This window comes from Lissotriton helveticus, chromosome 1_2 (assembly GCF_964261635.1).
Source record: "Lissotriton helveticus chromosome 1_2, aLisHel1.1, whole genome shotgun sequence".
NCBI lineage: Eukaryota > Metazoa > Chordata > Amphibia > Caudata > Salamandridae > Lissotriton > Lissotriton helveticus.
Window position 1 is genome coordinate 81,065,778 of NC_136058.1, and position 18,692 is coordinate 81,084,469.

General features: G+C 46.5%; 1 protein-coding gene across 5 annotated transcripts in view; it reads right to left on the reverse strand.

Annotated features, from left to right (window-relative positions):
- The window catches only part of MIER1 (MIER1 transcriptional regulator), a 399,774-nt gene that overhangs the window by 145,409 nt on the left and 235,673 nt on the right, over window positions 1-18,692 (reverse strand). For 3 of the 5 annotated variants that reach the window (XM_078668900.1, XM_078668911.1, XM_078668917.1), the window contains one exon: window positions 4,273-4,405. In XM_078668900.1, the coding sequence (XP_078525026.1) occupies window positions 4,273-4,405 (133 nt within the window). The remainder of the gene's footprint in view (window positions 1-4,272; window positions 4,406-18,692) is intronic. The other 2 variants (XM_078668904.1, XM_078668926.1) reach the window with 1 other exon arrangement.

Genomic DNA, 18,692 nt, shown 5'->3' on the forward strand with positions numbered 1-18,692 from the left:
GCAGAGCAAAACGGTAATCATGATGTGCCCCAGCCCACCACTGAAGAACATAAACCCAAAGCTAAGAGAACAGGACTTACTCTGGCCGCATACTGTAGTGATGTAATGCGTGGACAGGGCAACGAATGAAGAGTAAAACGGTTCATACTGTTTATCGTGGTGTAGTATCTCTGACTCACTAGTAAAAGAAACAAGAAGCCGTGAGCGTGCACACTCCCGAACTTCCGGTTTTGGGATGTGCACGCTCACGGCTGTCGTGGGGCGGGACTTCCGTCTTTACGAGAAGCCCGCGCCAACGGAGTGGATGGCCAGAGGACCGGTGGCAGCTGAGGCCGCTGATGCGGTAAGTGGGCCATAGTGGGGGGCGCGGTGTGTGTGTGTGTGTGTCTTTGTGACTGTGTGTGTGTGCGTGCGTCTGTCTGCGCGTCTGTCTGTGTGTGTGTCTGTGTGTATGCCTGTGCCTGCAAGGCATTATGGGCTGCGCCGCATATTAAATGAGCGGCTCTCCCGCTGCTCCGGGGAGAGCCACGCTGGCGCTTCGCCGCTTCCTGGGCCATAGATGGGGGGTCTCTGTGTGTAGGTGCGGCGGCGACGGGGGTGTGTGTGCCTGTGTATGGATGTGTATGTGCGCATGCGTGAGTGGCGGTGTGGCTGTGTATGTGCGCATGCGTGAATGGCGGTGCGCGTGCAGGCAGTGAAATACAAGACAAGCAAAGCTCGTACACCTTCTCGTCCGTCCTTCCCTCGAGACAGCTAACTATACGTCTCCAACCCTGGACGCATCCTTTGGATGCTAATTCCAGGGCGAGACCTAAAAAACAACTCACAATGCCCATGTTGGTGCCAGTTATGCGACGAGTAGAAGAGACCCTTCCTCTGCTTGGTGTATCCTGATACAGTGCAGTGGATCAGACTTTCGTGCAGCCCAGCCTCTTAAAGAGTTGCGAGTCTTGCAATTCAGCGTCGCCTTGGTGGGGACATGATTTAACCTAGCAAATATATTTTTGAATCACAGTTCTCTCTGTTGGGGATCACTATCTTCTACATCACTCAGTCCTCCTCATTGGTAGAGCTGGAGCTATGGCGTCTACTCACAGGTGTTCTACAGCTCAGTCTCCCTGCGGGGGAACAGGGTCTTCCGCACCCTGCCAGGCGTTCATAGGCTCGCACTCATCTTCTAGGTGACACGTGGCCTGCAGCAGCTCTATCGTACCGAGTGCTCCTGTGTCAACAACCAGAACACTGCGGTCAGGGGGGTTGTCCCTTTAAGAAGGGTGAATGAGGCTGAAATACATCTCGGCAGGAGCGGGGAGCAGTAGGTTTACATCACGCATGCATCCCGAAAGTACCCTCTTACTGCGGACATGCGTAAAACTGATTGCTGCATCTCTACAAAACAGAGCTAGGAGTGTGCCTAATGCATGCCCATTCATTGAACAAGCTGGCGCTAAGAGCCATCACTCAGAGGCGCAGGGACAAAAAGCCCCGTCAGAGGCAGCAGCATAGTCCAGGAAGGAAGACTGCTCAGAGCCTGATGCACCTCACCATTGAAAGGGATGCTTTGAAGTAATAAATGTAAACTAGCCTTCAGGGGTGGTTACATTACACGAATACAGCAAGGCGCCGAGTCAGGATACATTGTTTCAGAAAAAGTGCTGGCGTGTGTGAAATAGAACATCACAAGAAGTGGGTCAGAAAAGGAAATGCACTATTAAGACTACGAGTTTGAAATGCATGCTGTTGGCTGCACATGCTTGAAATGCTCTCACACGCCCACCAAAAACTGAAGGGTGTAGACAGGCAAATCTTTGAGAAATTTAAGACTGGCCCCACTTACTAAATAAGATTATGCAGCAATTCCATGATTATTTGCCGATTTATTTTGGGCGGCGCGGATAGAACTAGTTTTATTGCCAGTTTAGATGCGCGCACACAACCCCTTGGCCTGGCCGTGCAGCTGACAGTTTGCGAGCTGTGACAGTAGAAGTTTCATGTGCACCCATGTGATGCCGGCAGCGTGATGACAAACGTTTGTGGCCATCTCAGGTCAGGTGAATTCTCGGCACGCGGAAAATAAATAATCTGAAAGTCTCCACTGTCGATATTAAAGAGTCGGCTATATGGCGCCTTAGTGTTTACGTGCATGCTGCATTAAACAGTCCACCTGAAAGCCCCGAGTCACACATTTCCAAAGTAAGCTAGCAGCCCCCCTCATCAGATTTTTGCGGCATTTGTGCTGTCTGTTGTCGTGGAGGCGGAGCACTCGTATGCCTCCTACGTCCCTACAGCGTTTCACAGCCTCCCCTGGGGCGGGACTTCCGCCTTCTGTGGGAAGCCTGCGCCCAAGAAGTGCCTGGACGAGAAGGGCAGAAGGCGGAAGTCCCGCCCCAGGGGAGGCTGTGAAACGCTGTAGGGACGTAGGAGGAAGGAGTGAGGGAAGCCCCGCGTGACGGAGCCTGTAGCCCATTGGGAGGGGTGTGCGCGCGCGTTCATAAATTGCTTGCCTACGGTGAGGGGGAGTGTGTGTGTGTGTGTGTGTGTGTGTGTGTGTGCGCGCGTGCGTGTATGCGTGTGTGTGTGTGTATATGCGTGTGTGTGTGCATGCGTGTGTGTGTGTGGGTGCGTGTGTATGTGTGTGTATGCGTGTATGTGTGTGTATGCGCGCGCACTCTATTGAAGGAGGCTGACTTAGTGGGACAGGAGATAGGCACAGCGCAGGGCTGTACATGCGCGCACACATGATGAAATCACCGATGTCCCTGCGCGTGCCCATCCCTTGTCCCACTTTCCCAGCAAGTCGATAACAATAAGGTCTTTGCTGGACCTGCAGCACTTCGCGCTGCTTACACCAGCTCGACCTAAAAATCAGGAGCTACTGAGTATTGTCATGTGGCCTTCTGAAAACCTGTTAGAAGCAAACTTGCTCTTACTAATCATTGACCAGAATCTACTACTACGGCAGGAAAGTCACATATATGGAAAAGTGGTGGTGGGGGGGGGGTTATTATGGCTGCAATTACTGTACTTACAACACCTTACATGCCATAAGCTTTTAAGCTCCATTTCTTTCAACTTCAATTTGGAGACAAACAAAAAGAAGTCTATTCATACAACTCAACACCGTCTGGGGGACATTTGTAACATTTGTTTTCTTCAAACTACTGTTAGTAGTAGATGCAAGGCATATTGCAACACTGTGCGCTTTTGCATCAAATCCTGAAAAAATAGGGTGAGCATGGACCCTAACCAGGCCCACTTGCCATTAAATCTAGAATGCAAACAAAGGAACCATATTTAACACAGGAGTTACAATGCAAGTAAAAGCAACAGGCTGGGGGGTCAGAGCTTCCTTTATTTTAATTAGTTAAAGTTGTGCCGGGAGGTGGGGGGGGAGGGCGGTAGGGGGAAGTCAGCCTTATGTGGGTAAAGGTATTGCGAAATGAAGATGCCTTTAAAATTAGAATGCTCAAAATGTATTGCACTCAATGTTGGTGAAATTATCTGGACCATGTCCACTCCATCTTGCCTCCAAGAAACCTTAAAATCCTGTATAATGGATGTAGCATGCATCACCATATGTAAATGATGCAAAGTATTAAAGGCATCTGAAAAATGATCTTTGAGCCAACACGGACTGCCAAAATGTCTACAGCCAACACGGACTGCCAAAATTTCTACAGCAGTATGTATATCCACTAAGAAAGTTTCCTGAGCTACTACACCTGTGAAATTTGTACAATTTCATTTCAAGTTATAATTGTTATGTCTCAAATTCAACAAACACTAAAATATTTGTCAAATGCACCATAACTGTTTTTATACTCCCATGCCGCCTCCACAATTCCATTCACTTCTCAGGGAGTCAGACAAATTAGCACAATCCTTGAAGGAAAGCACAAATGAAACTTCAACCAACTTTCTAATTAGGCAAAACACAAACTACAGGACTCTGCAAGCAACTATTTCAGTTTTAATGAGATGTGGCAACAACAAGAAAAGGACATTTCCAGCACAACTAAATATAATGTGGTCATGCAACATTGGATCTCTGAAAATAGGTTGCAACATCTAACAGAATGCATTTTAAACTGAACAACAAGCAGGTAACAAGCCTAGAGGCAATAGGTTAATTCATCTAGACTAATTTACACTATTGCTCTTCCAGTACATGTTTATTGTAATTATACCATTTGCTGAATTAAAAATGTAAACACAGCATGTTGTGAAACATCTCATTAATGAGATACAGTTTTTACATAAAACCCTGCCTACTTGGATCAAAATACTTGCATCGCCGGGGTCGGATAAGTTGAGGTGCATCACGAGAAACTACTGGCTGGGCGTGGTCATCATTGGAGGACTGTGCTTCATCCTCTTGTCCAGATGAATCTTTTATATTTTCCTCCTGTAATGTAACCATACACACAAAACCACATTTGAATTGGTTATTTTAATTCCTGCCTATTTACCTCTTAAACATACACAAAAGTGGTCTGGAAAAAACAAAGGGATATTTTCTATTCAGATCACTACATTAGACCTCATTTGTCAGCTAATGAAAAGGGAACCTTTAAATGACAATAAAAATATATATCATACTAAAGTAACTAAAGATGAGCAATAACATGCGGCATAGCTAATAGTGCGATAACAGTAATATAATTCTTAGAATTCACCTGTGAAATAAGATGAATACTAATAGTTACATATGAGTTTAAGAGTAACAGCAGCAAATGAAATTGGTCCTTTAAAACCAGATTTTGCCTTAAGCAGTATTCAATTTCAAAGAGCAGTGCTGTGAAAGTTTAGAGAGGATAATCTGATTGGGTTTTTTTGGAGGCAAAACCATCCTCATCAAGTAGTTCCTTTCATCTCATGTATAATTTTCTTTGTAAAAAGTAAATCAAATCCATGAAGTGTTGATCTATGCTAATGATTAATCAAAAAAAGTTTACTTTCGGTTCAAGGGCAATTCTCTATTCCCGCCCTGAAACAGTTTATAAACACTAGCCACAATCTGTAATTGGATTGGTGTTAAAATATGTATACATTCCATACATTACATGGCTCACCACAGGAGATTGTTTATAACCAATTCTAATAGTCAACTGATGTACCAACCACCATAGTTTTACTAGTGTGTTGTTTGGCCTACCTAATATAAACATGGGCAACAAATAGTGTAGACTACGAGAGAGGTGTCACAAGTGAAACATTATCCAACTAGAATTGATTTTCCCATGAATTAACATGTAGTGTCTTCGATTATATTTTTACAACAACTAAAGTTGAATACATTTTTCAGCATTGGCTGATTTGTCTTTTCTTTATTCTTTTGTACATTTAATTGATCTTCAATATTCTTTCCTCTTAAACAGACCACATGTAATTTTCTGAAAATGTTTATTTCAATCTTATCATTTTATATAAGCTTTAAATGTTTTTCAAAAACTTTCTGTATGAGATTGTGCAGTAAGCTAAAAAGGAAGTTAACTTCATTTTTACTGCTCTTTAAATTTAATTGCGATCTAGATTTTTTTTTTTTACTTTTTAAACCGCTTCTCCATGCTTGGAAATCCGGCATGAGTGTTTTGTTCAATTTCAAAACATTCATTCTCTGATATTAATTATTATGGTTCACATATACGGCTATGAAGAATACTATTAATTAGTCCTCTCGGGTATAAGTTGGTGTTTTCCAAACATGCTTTTAATCTTTTTTCTACACACATCTTTAATGATTACCTTTTCTCTTATTATACGGTCAATAGATACAATTATGTATTTTAGGAATTCTTATATTGATTATGAATTAAAGTGATAATTTGATTCAGTTCACAGTTTTAAAAAGTACCTAAAAGAGTGTATTTCGGCAAGTAACCTGTATATTGAGAATTTACAATCAGACAGGAAAAGATGTGTGAATCCTTTGAGTGCCTTCACTTAGGGAGCATTCTATGCCAGTCAAAAGCACCAGGCTGTCGGGTGTCACCATGAAATGATGAGGCACAGCTAAAGGAAAGCTATGCTAGACATTTAGAAAGAAGAGCTGGGATCGGAGTTAAAGACCTAAAGGATCTGCACACCAGTCCTCCTGGAAAGCTTTCTATCGGATCTGCTCCACTGGTAGCGCTTTCATTGTAGAGCCCTACATGAGAGAGGTCCCTGGTTCCCATATTTTCACACATATGTGGTCCTGCGTGGTGCAATATGGACTCCATGATCAAAGCATGACTGTCAACCATCAGGATCCTGAGTTAAGCACCATTAATGATATTTATCATCATGATGCTGACACCATCAACAAGAGGGTTGGGATGAATAAATGAGATACACCTGTGAAGTGAAAATGAACAGCCTTTGTCCTCTTAGACCTACTGGCCGCCTTTGATTTGGTGTCCTGAACCAAACTGATCACTACCCTCTGAGCTAGGTATTTGCATGAATCACTGTCCATTTCACTCTGTTCTGTTCACTCTCTTCAGATTCAGAGATCTCTTAGGTGCCTCAGGGCTCTTCAGTGAGCCCTACCTTGCTGAAAATCTACATTTCGCTTTTTGCCTCCTTCTTTCAGGTTTTTCGTTTTCACATTTTCTATTCCGACAACATGTAAATTATTCTGAATGGCTCTAAGTTTCTCTGCTACGCAAGCCGCTTTCGGGTCCGGCATCATAGTTACCCACGCCGTAGTCACCTCTAGACTTGATTACCATAACAGATCTCATTCAACAATTACAAAAGTTCATCATTTATCAGCCCATGTTGGTCTAAGACTCCCACCGTGCGCTTCTCATCTTAAGAAATTCATTGGCTACCTATGGACAAACACCCTATCTCAAATCTTTATGCTTCCTTTACAGAGCACTTCACAATGTTGCACCTTCTTATGTCATTGTTAAGTTCACGTGCTATCAAACGTTGTCCTCTTTATGACACTATCTACTGGCCGTCCCCAGTTTCCCTCAAAGCTGCTCTGGCAATTGAAGTTTTCCTCCTCTTGCAACTATATCTTGGAACTCCTCAAAATACAATGTAGTTTAAAAAGCTGAAGATCTGTCTTTTCTCTTAAATCTGATGTGTTCATTCCTGTTCTACTTACTTTCAGCACCAGGAAGCCTGTTCCGCAATCAACAGTTGCATTTATAAATATGTTTGTCGCAAAGAAAAGTACACAGAACATAGGTCTTCTAATTGTGGTTCCACTGGAGGGTAAAATAACATACAATTGGCAAAATCAGCTGAAAAAGTAACACCAAAAAGGTTGTCAAGGTAACGAAGAAGATGTAATGACCTTCCTGTTCCCTTAACTGTCAGGCCCTATCCCCCCCCCCCCCCCCCCCCCTCATCACTGTGCAAACGGGCCCTCTGGCGCGTTGTAAATTGGGAGATTAAGTCCACTTCAATCCCTTGGGTCCAACTAGCCAATCAGGTACCTTCAGTAAGCGCCACAGAGCTGCGTTGCAGAAATGTGTATAAAGGGGTGTGACCTTGGACCACCTCTGTGCAACGCAGCCCTGTGGGCCTTTACTTGAGGTACCTGGTGGGCTACTTGACCACCAGAGACCTTCAGGATTCAAGGGGACTGAATCGGGATGTTATAGTTAGAAATTACTATTAAAACAAGCACTGGCGTTGCCAATAGGTCTCGCAGTAGGAAAGTTGGAGCTATTACAATTGCAAATAACAATGCCTTTTATTTTTGTTTTAATTTTAAAAACATAAAGGGCTTTGTCATTTACAAAACAAATAGCTCCAACTTTCCTACTGCGAGACCTATTGTGCACTGCACAATATGGGTGAAAGTGGCACTGCATGTGTGTGAGTGGCTTTGTGTGAGTGGCGTTGCGTGTGTGAGTGGCGTTGCGTGTGTGAGTGGCGTTGCGTGTGTGAGTGGCGTTGCGTGTGTGAGTGGCGTTGCGTGTGTGAGTGGCGTTGCGTGTGTGAGTGGCGTTGCGTGTGTGAGTGGCGTTGCGTGTGTGAGTGGCGTTGAGTGTGTGAGTGGCGTTGCGTGTGTGAGTGGCGTTGCGTGTGTGAGTGGCGTTGCGTGTGTGAGTGGGGTTGCTTGGGTGAGTGGCATTGCTTGGGTGAGTGGCATTGCTTGGGTGAGTGTGGCATTGCGTGGGTGATAGTGGGCTTGCGTGGGTGTGAGTGGCGTTGCGTGTCTGAAAGTGGTGCTGTGTGGGTGAAAGTGGCACTGCGTGGGTGTGAGTGAGTGATTGGCGTTGCGTGGGTGAGTGGCGTTGCGTGTGTGAGTGGTGTTGCGTGGGTGAGTGGCGTTGCATGTGTGAGTGGCGTTGCATGTGTGAGTGGCGTTGCATGTGTGAGTGGCGTTGCATGTGTGAGTGGCGTTGCATGTGTGAGTGGCGTTGCGTGTGTGAGTGGCGTTGCGTGTGTGAGTGGCGTTGCGTGTGTGAGTGGCGTTGCGTGTGTGAGTGGCGTTGCGTGTGTGAGTGGCGTTGCGTGGATGAGTGGCGTTGCGTGGATGAGTGGCGTTGCGTGGATGAGTGGCGTTGCGTGGATGAGTGGCGTTGCGTGGATGAGTGGGGTTGCGTGGATGAGTGGGGTTGCGTGGATGAGTGGGGTTGCGTGGATGAGTGGGGTTGCGTGGATGAGTGGGGTTGCGTGGATGAGTGGGGATGAGTGGGGTTGTGTGGATGAGTGGGGTTGCGTGGATGAGTGGGGTTGCGTGGATGAGTGGGGTTGCGTGGATGAGTGGGGTTGCGTGGATGAGTTGCGTTGCGTGTGTGAGTGGTGTTGCTTGGGTGAGTGGCGTTGCGTGGGTGTGAGTGGCGTTGCGTGTCTGTGAGTGTTGCTGTGTGGGTGAAAGTGGCACAGAGCCTTTGATGTGGCCTGGCGCAGGAGAAATGCTGCTGCTGCTAATTAAATATAACAAGTGATTAAAAATAGCAGCTGCCGTCCACCTGTGGGGGTAGGGGCAGTGTGAGATCTACAGAAATGCACAACCAAGTTGATTCACTCTAAGTTACATCATAGACAGCCAAAGGCAACGCATGGCGAGACAAACTGTGTTGCTGCAGAAATATCAGTTTGCGTACAACTGAGTTGGCGCTGCATAGCCCTGTCAGCAAAAATAGCTCTTAAAAAAGCACAAGAAGCCTGTAAATTGTTATGATTAAATACACAGAATAAAATAAAAAGATTCCGAAAAAAGTACGATTAAAAATAAGTTGAAATAATTCTGAAACGGCTGAAGGTCTTACTTTAACAATAAACTGCCATCCGTGTGGCACGGATCATTTCTGTTGAAAAGGGGAAGAAGGGCCTGGAGAAGGGGTAGATGACAGCAGCGATCGAAAAACTTTTAATTCCGTGTGTGAGGGGAAACATGCCGTCAGTTGAGCGCATATACTGAGACAGCAGAACGCAAGGGAGGGGAAGCCGGATGGGGGTGGGAGAGCCTGGGGCGTGAATGCGAGCGAGGAGGGAAGCCGGATGGGGGTGGGAGAGCCTGGGGCGTGAATGCGAGCGAGGAGGGAAGCCGGATGGGGGTGGGAGAGCCTGGGGCGTGAATGCGAGCGAGGGGAGGCAGGCAGATTAGGGAGATGCGCGTGCTTGTGTGGTCACGTGACCCGCTTTTGTGGCCACGTGACCTCACATGCACTGTGAAGAAACCGCAGTGGTTTCACTAGACGATCGAGCACTTGAATTCTCGATCCCTCAATGCGCTTGCGCGCATTGTAGGTCACGAGACCTAAAAACCATTGAAATTAACTGAAAAAACCTTAGGTTTCAGGGGCATTATAGTTAGAAATTAACATTTAAAAAAACATTGAAATTCACTGAAAAAACCATAGGTTTCAGGCACGTTATAGTTAGAAATTAGCATTTAAAAAACCTTACAAATTCACTGAAAAAAAACATAGGTTTCAGGAACATTAGTTAGTTGGACATTTCACTTGTACAGAACCATAGAAATTCCGCCGTTATAGTTAGTTCAGATAACTATAACTCACCCCCCCGCAATGCACTGCTGATGACGTCACATATTACATCATTCTCTGGGGGCCAACTAGCCCACCAGGTACCTCCAGTAACTGCCACAGAGCTACGTTGCAGAGAGGTGGTCCGATGCCGCCACGCCCCTTTTTACACCTCTCTGCAGCACAACTCTGGCACTTACCTGAGGTAACTGGTGGGCTAGTTGGCCCCCAGGGACCCTCAGGATTCATGGGGACTTAATCCCCCAACTTAAAAAGCACCAGAGGGCGCGATTGCACACTTGTCACATCAGGACACGCCCCTCCCTGCACCACTGTGCAAACGCACCCTGTGGCGTGTTTTAAGTTGGGGGATTAAGTCCCCTTGAGTCCTGAGGGTCCCTGGGGGCCACCTAGCCCACCAGCTACCTCCAGTAAGCGCCACAGAGCTGCGTTACAGAGTGGTGTAAAAAGGGGGCGTAGCCTTGGACCACCTCTCTGCAATGCAGCTATGTGGCGCTTACTGGAGGTACCTGGTGGGCTAGTTGGCCCCCCAGGGACCCTCAGGATTCAAGGGGACTGAATCCCCCAACTTAAAACGCCCCAGAGGGCGCGATTGCACACTTGTCAAATCAGGCCACGCCTCTCCTTGCACCATTGTGCAAACGCACCCCGTGGCATGTTTTAAGTTGGGGGATTAAGTCCTCTTGATTCCTGAGGGTCCCTGGGGTCCAACTTGCCCACCAGGTACCTCCAGTAAGCGCCACAAAGCTGCGTTGCAGAGAGGTGTAAAAAGGGCCGGCGCCTAGGACCACCTCTCTGCCACGCAGCTCTGTGGGGCATACTGGAGGTACCTGGTGGGCTCATTGGCCCCCAGTATTTAAGGGGCATTAAAATTCCCAACTTACACCGGGGCACGTTTGCAGAGTGATGCAGGGACGGGGCGGACCTCCAGGGAGATGCAGTTTTTTGGGGGCTTTTTTTCCCCAGAAGGTGGGCTGTGTTGCTCCCCTTCTTTTCCCATTTTTTAGTCCCTAGGGACCCCATCTCCCGGGGGCTGACCCCTATTTGTTTTTTAAATAAACGGGAAGGGGGCCACGTGGCCCCCCTCCCAAAGCCAATTTTGGCCCCAGGGACCCCATCCCACAGGGCATGGCCATAAGGAATATGCTACTTACCAGTATGCATCTGTTATTGGCATAGAGGGCTGCAGAGTGGTACATTTATGAATAGATCGCCATCTGGTGTTGGGCTCGGATGATAGCACTTGTTTTTCTCTTGGAGAAGTCTTTTGTCGTCACAAGACCGAGGACTCCTCCTTTGGGTGCTAGTGCGCATGGGCATCTGCTCCATCCTTAGATTGTTTTGCCATAGTAGGGTTACATGGAGTAGTGTAATAGAATACAGAAAGAGATGCCCATGTAAGTGTATCTAAATAAGATAATGTCGGAACAGACACAGGTTTCCGGGGAGGCAGGGAGGGCATGTACCACTCTGCAGCCCTCTATGCCAAGAACAGATGCATACTGGTAAGTAGCATATTCCGTTCGAGGCATATGGGCTGCAGATGGTACATTTATGAATAGATTATACAGCAGTTACCTCCCTAGCGGTGGTCACCCGTGTCTGTTGCAACCGTTTGAAATAAAGTTTTTAATACAGCTTGGCTTACTCTTGCTTGTTGTGTTGCCTGCACATCAACACAGTAATGTTTTGTGAAGGTATGTGGTGTAGACCAAGTTGCTGCTTTGCATATGTCATCTAGGGGAATGTTTCCTAAGAATGCCATAGATGCCCCTAGTTTACGTGTAGAATGAGCTCTAGGAGGAACAGTTAATGTTCTCTTTGCTTTTATGTAACATATTTGTATACATTTTACAATCCATCTGGCAATGCCTGCTTTAGAGATAGGATTGCCTTTATGTGTTGGGGAAAACGCTACAAATAGTTGTTTAGTTTTCCTGAAATTTTGTGTTCTTTCTATGTAGTACAATATTGCCCTTTTGACATCTAATGTATGTAGGGCCCTTTCTGCTACCGTCTGTGGTTTTGGGAAAAAGACTGATAGTTCCACTGGTTGATTGATGTGAAATGCTGAAATTACTTTAGGCAAGAACTTTGGGTTTGTTCTAAGAACCACTTTATTCTGGTGTAACTGTAGCAATGGTTCTTGTATTGTTAATGCCTGTAATTCACTCACTCTCCTGAGGGAGGTAATGGCTATAAGGAAGGCCACCTTCCATGTAAGGAATTGTATTTCACACCTATGCATAGGTTCGAAAGGTGGTCCCATTAGTCTGGTGAGTACTATGTTGAGATTCCAGACCGGGGAAGGTGGCAATCTAGGTGGAATGACTCTTGAGGCCTTCCATGAAGGCTTTGATTGCTGGCACTCTAAACAGGGATAGATGTTGCCGGTTTTGTAGGTACGCTGCTATAGCTGCCAGATGTACTCTAATAGATGTGTATGCCAGGTTACATTGCTGTAAGTGTAATAAGTAGCAAATAATATTATTTGTTGATGCGTCCAGAGGGTTGATGTTGTTACTGGTACAGTATACAGCAAACCTTTTCCACTTTGCTGCATAGCATGCTCTGGTGGTGGGACGTCTTGCCTGCTTAATGATCTCCATACAGTTTGGAGGTAGATCTAAGTATCCAAATTCTAAGATCTCAGGAGCCAGATAGCTAGGTTCAGTTGTTTGGCATCTGGGTGCATTATTTCTCCATGGTTCTGTGTAAGGTGCATGGGGAAAATTCTTAGTTTTTGGTGTGGCACCTGTGAGAGTTGCAGGAGCGTGGTGAACCACGGCTGTCGTGCCCATCTGGGTGCTACTAGTATCATGGTCATTGAGTGCTGTTGCAGTTTTCGAACCACTAATGGAATTAGTGGGAGAGGGGGAAAAGCGTATGCAAATTTGTTGGACCAATTTATCCATAACGCATTGCCCTGCGACAGGTGGTGTGGGTACCTGGATGCGAAGCTTTGGCATTTTGCATTCTGATGAGTGGCAAAGAGATCTATCTCTGGTTGTCCCCATTTTTGGAAGAATGGCTGCAGTATTTGGTCGTGCAGTTCCAATTTGTGTATTTGTTCTGACTGTCTGCTTAAGATGTCTGCTATCTGATTTTGAACTCCTGGTAGGTGTTCGGCTAATATATAGATGTTTTGAGGAATGGCCCATCTCCAAATTTCCTGCGCTAGTCTGGATAGTTGGAGAGAGTGCGTCCCCCCCTGTTTTTGAATATAATACATTGCTGTCATGTTGTCTGTTCTGATCAGGACTGCTTTGTTGAGAATGTGCATTTGAAAGGCTTTTAATTCTAGAAACACTGCTAGTAGTTCTAGATGATTGATGTGCCTTTTTTTTTCTTTCTGTACACTCCATCTTCCCTGTACTGTATATTTCTCCATATGCGCTCCCCATCTGGTGAGCGATGCATCCGCTGTTAGTATCACTTGTGGAATTGGTTCTAGGAACGACCGCCCTTTGGAACTGTTTGTTGTGTTCCACCACTTCAGAGAGCGGTGTGTGCGGTCGTCTACCAACACCAGATCTGTAATCTGTCCTTGAGCCTGATTCCACTGTGTTGCTAAGCATTCTTGCAGCGGACGCATTTGTAGTCTGGCATATGGTATTAGCAGTATGCAGGATGACATCATCCCTAATAGCTGCATGAACACTCGCGCTGTTAGTGAGTGTTGTGGTTGAAATCGTTGAATCAATGTAAGCATTGTTTGAATCCTGACTGGATTGGGGTATACTTTGGCTTTCTCTGTGTCTATAGTAGCCCCTAGATATTGTTGAACCTTGTTTGGTTGCAGGTGGGATTTTGTGTAGTTCACCGTAAACCCTAGCTGGTGCAGCAACTGAATTGTCTTTTGTGTGTTTTGAAGACATTCTTCTTGCTTGTGACTTGGCCTTTATTAGCCAGTCGTCCAAGTAAGGGAAGACATGTATTTGTTGTCTTCTTAGGTGAGCTGCAACCACTGCTAGGCATTTTGTGAACACTCTTGGCGCTGTTGTGACCCCAAATGGAAGGACTTTGAATTGATAATGTTGTCCTTCTACAACAAACCTCAGATATTTCCTGTGGGCTTTGTGAATTGGGATATGAAAGTAAGCGTCTTTTAGATCCAGTGTAGAAAGAAAGTCCCATTTCTTCAGTAAAGGAAGTACTTGTTGGAGCGTGACCATGTGGAAATATTCCGAATTTATGTATGCATTGAGAGGTCTGAGGTCTAGTATTGGCCTTAGAGACCCGTCTTTTTTGGGAATTAGGAAGTATAGAGAGTATACTCCTGTTCCTTGTTGGTGTTGTGGAACCTTCTCTATGGCATGCTTTTGTAGTAGTGATAGTACTTCCTGTTTTAACAGTGTTAGGTGATCTTGACTCATTGGATGCTGTTTGGGGGGGATGTTTGGTGGGGTAGCTGTGAGTTCCAGACAATAACCATGTTGGATAATTTGTCTCACCCACCTGTCTGATGTGATGTTTTCTCAGACAGGTAGGAACTGTGATAGGCGTCCCCCGACCGGTGTTATATGGTCTGTGGGGAGCTGTATGAAGTCACTGTTTTGGGGTTGGAGAGTTGCAGTTGTTGTTGTTTCCGCGACCTCTATCCTTGTTGTTGTTACCTCTGTAACTGCCTCTAGAATTACCTCTGGGTGATGTTGGTGTAAAAGAGGTTGATTGCTGGCTTGTACCTGTATTCTTGGATCCGCCTCTATAGGTGGATCTACGAAAGGAACCTCTTTGAGTTGGCTGTTGCAATGCTCCCATTGATTTAGCAGTTTGTGTCTTTTTTCATCTTTTCTAAGGCCTCATCTGTCCCTGAGCCGAAAATTGTTTTCTCATCAAAAGGCTGGTTCAATAAGGATGTTTGTACCTCTTGTTTGAACCCTGAGACTCTGAGCCATGCATGTCTTCTTATCATGATGCTTGTGTTTATTGATCTTGCTGCAGTGTCTGCTGCGTCTAGGGCGCACTTAATGGAAGTATTAGTTATTATCTTCCCTTCTTGTATGAGCTGATCTGCCTTCTTTTGATGTTCTTTAGGGAGATGCGTAATGAGTTTTTCTAACTCATCATAATGAGCTCTGTCATAACGTGCAAGTAACGCTTGCGTATTAGCTATGCGCCAGCTGTTTGCCGCTTGGGATGCTACTCTTTTGCCAGAGGCATCTATTAACTAGACTCCTTGTCAGGAGGAGCTTCTCCTGTAGTTAATGAGTTTGCTCTCTTACTAGCGTTTGTGACCACTAGCGAGTCCAGAGGTATTTGTCCCTTGATAAATATTGGGTCCTTTGGGGCTGCCTTATATTTTTTATCAATTCTTGGGTTTAATACCCTAGCCCTCACCGGGTCTTTGAATATTTCTGATGTGTGATTGAGGAGACCCTGAAGCATTGGTAGTGTTCCTGATGTTCTTTGTGCAGCAGGTAGTGTTTCTAAAAGGAAATCCTCTATTTGAGGTTCTGCATGTAATTCTACCTTGTGGTATTTTGCTGCCCTATTAATTAACTGTGCAAAACCTGTATTATCATCAGGTGGTGAAGGTTTTGAGGGATACAGTTCAGGGTCGTTATCATTATCTGACACTACATTATAATCTTCCCATGGGTCTGCATCCTCTGGGACAGTGTCTTCATCATCCCTAGGATGTTCCCCCTCTCCTATGTCACTTTCTACATCTGTTAGAGGTGTAGATGGGCGTGGTGTAAAAGGAATAGCTGGCAGAGTGTGAGGAAGAGGAGAAGAGGGTGTGTCTCTAGGCTGTGGAGAAAGGGGAGGAGTTGTATTTGTCCCCATTGTTCTCTTTTTAGGAGGAGGAGTTTTGTCGTCCAACTGTTCATTCTTCCTCTTTTTAGGTAGTTTTGTCACTACCTTGCCAGTTTGTGGATCAATAAACAAAGTCTTTTGTTTGGGATCTGTTTGATGCTCCTGTGTCGGTACCGAAGTTTTTGGTTCCGAAAGGTGCTTTTGCTTCTGACTGCCAATTTGTGTTTTCGGCACCAAGAGTTTATTCGAATCCGATATTTTCGGTGTCGAGGAAGTCTTCGACGTCGAAGCATGTTTCGGTTTCGACATGGAATGTTTCGACTTCGAGCTTTCCTTTGTATGGAGCTTCGGTGTCAATGTCGAGGTGGGCCGTTTCTCGGATCCAACATGGTGGGAGGCCGAGTGTTTCGGTTTCGTTGCCGAGCCCGAAGGCGGGGCGTCGGAAACTTTTTTCGGTTGTCTGACCGGGCTCGAAGGCGGGGTCAACACCGAGCGGGGTCGGTTTTTTGGTAAAGGGACGTCGTCACTCACGGTTTGATGAACGTCAATTTCTTCGCCGTCAGACTCGTCCGCTTCCGACCCCGACTCGTCCCCATCTTCTTCTTCCTCCTTGGGGTGCTGAGCCTCGAACAGCTCCGGGATTGCCTCTGACTGAATTCTCGACGCCTCGTGTCTTCGGGCTCGACTGTTTCTAATCGTCGACTTGGAGGAGAATGCCGCGCAGGCTTCAGAGTCCCTGGATTCGTTTTCAGGGGATAAGCAGAGGTTGCACACCTCGTGTAGGTCCTTGTGTGGGAACTTAGCACCACACGTTGGACATTTTTTGAATGGAGTCCTTTCCATGGACTCCGGGCTGGACTACGTCGAGATGAGCCTCCCGGTCTCGTCGACGTAGAAGTTGGAAATTTTGTTGTTGACGTCGAAGCGCATCGAAATAGAAATGTACTCGCTCTCGATAACAATACCGTCGAATTGGAAAGGGAATACGCGCCGAAATATAACTTTTTTGTCGAAGTCGATCCGGAGCGCTTCGATCCTCATCCGAACCCTATGGCATAAAAAAACAATCTAAGGATGGAGCCGATGTATGTATGTATATATATGTATGTATTTATACTTATTAAGCGCAGCTGTCACCCAAAGGGTATCCTGGCACCGATGCCCATGCGCACTAGCACCCAAAGGAGGAGTCATCGGTCTCGTGACGATAAAAGACTTCTCCAAGAGAAAAACAAGTGCAATCATCCGAGCCCAACACCAGATGGCGATCTATTCATAAATGTACCATCTGCAGCCCATATGCCTCGAACATGTATTTATTTTGTTTAAAAAAAGTATATTAGGGGGCGCAGCGTGGTCCCCCGCCTGAGGCCCCTATTAGCCCCAGGGACCCCCTCCCGGGGATATTAGCGGGACAGGGTGGTAGCCGAACGGCTCCCGCCCTGTCATAGCAAACAGCAGCGGCCCTGGGAGGGTGGCGGTCCCCAGGGCCATCAAGCCCCCCCCCCCCCGCAACTCAAATCTTGCCCTGGGAAGGTGGCGGTCCCCGGGGCAGCGTGGGGGGATTGGGCCCCCCCCCCCCCCAACGCATTTTTTTTAGTGCCCCCGGGACCTGGCCCACTCGGGTGCTTAAATACAACAAAGCGCGGGAGTCCGTGCTTCGTTTTAAAAAAAAAATTCGCGTCGGGATTCGCGACCCCAGCGCGAATGTGGTCCTTGTGGGACCCCCTGAGCAGGCCTAGGGGGTCAGGGTGTTTCTACCATGCCCCCATTTCATGTTTTTTTTTTTGTAACTTTTTATTATTTGAAACAAAAAAAACAATACATCAAACAAACAAGCAAGGCAGTACAGTAGCAATACAGTCATTAGGTCTGTGCTCGAGGAGGACGGGAGAAGCATGATAGCAGGAGAAAAAGTCTTTGAATACAGATGAGGGGGGGGGCGGAGGCAGAATCGCAAATAAGCAGTACGATATACCACAGCTGGAAGGGATATAGGTCAGGGCGACGGGGAAGGACTCTGGATAGCGGTGAACGGGGGTGTACAAATATCTCCACGGTATGAGTTCCACGAATCCCAAATCTTCCCCCATTTTTTGGGCCTGCCTCTTGCAATGTATACTGTTTTCTCACGAAACATGCACCAGTCCAAACTCTCTTTCCAAGCAGTCACTGTAGGCGGTCTCGGGGATCCCCACAACTGGGCAATATCTCTCTTCGCGACCATATTGGCCAAAGTCACCCACCGAAGCTGCGACACGTCATAGTCATTCGGACCCCATACATTCAATAAACATTGTCGGGCTTCCGGCATCATAACAACACCCGTGACATCATCCATAACCGCATGTATACGTTTCCAGAATCGCACCACCTCAGGGTATTCCCATATGATGTGGAGATAGGTGGCAAGGAGACCACACCCACGCCGACACATACCATCCGTAGAAAAGCCCATATGAATTAAGCGGGGACCAGTGACATAGATTCTGTGGAGGATCTTGAGTTGGACCAGACGGAGGCGGGCCGGAATCGCCACCTCCCTGGGAGAGGAGATCGCGGACTGCCAATCCTCATCATCCAGTTCAATACCATCAGCAATCCAGGCCTCACGGAGGCGATCAAGCAGACCCGATCGGTCATTAATCATTTTCTTATATTACAGTGAGATAGTACTATCCGGCACATAGCCATCTAGTATACGATCTTCGAGAGGGGAGGAATCCGGAACACCACTACCCACTGGCAACACAGAATGCAGAGCATGACGTACCTGGATGTAACTAAATCTTTCCCTGTCACTCAGCTTATACTCCATTTGCAGTTCAGAGAAGGCCTTAACCTTTCCATTAACCCAGAGATCACGCACTTTACCAATACCGATCATGTCCCACTTATCAAATCCCTTCGTTCTCCATAGGCCACCCAACTTCGCAGAGGCATAGAGCGGTGTCGCACCCGTCAATTTGT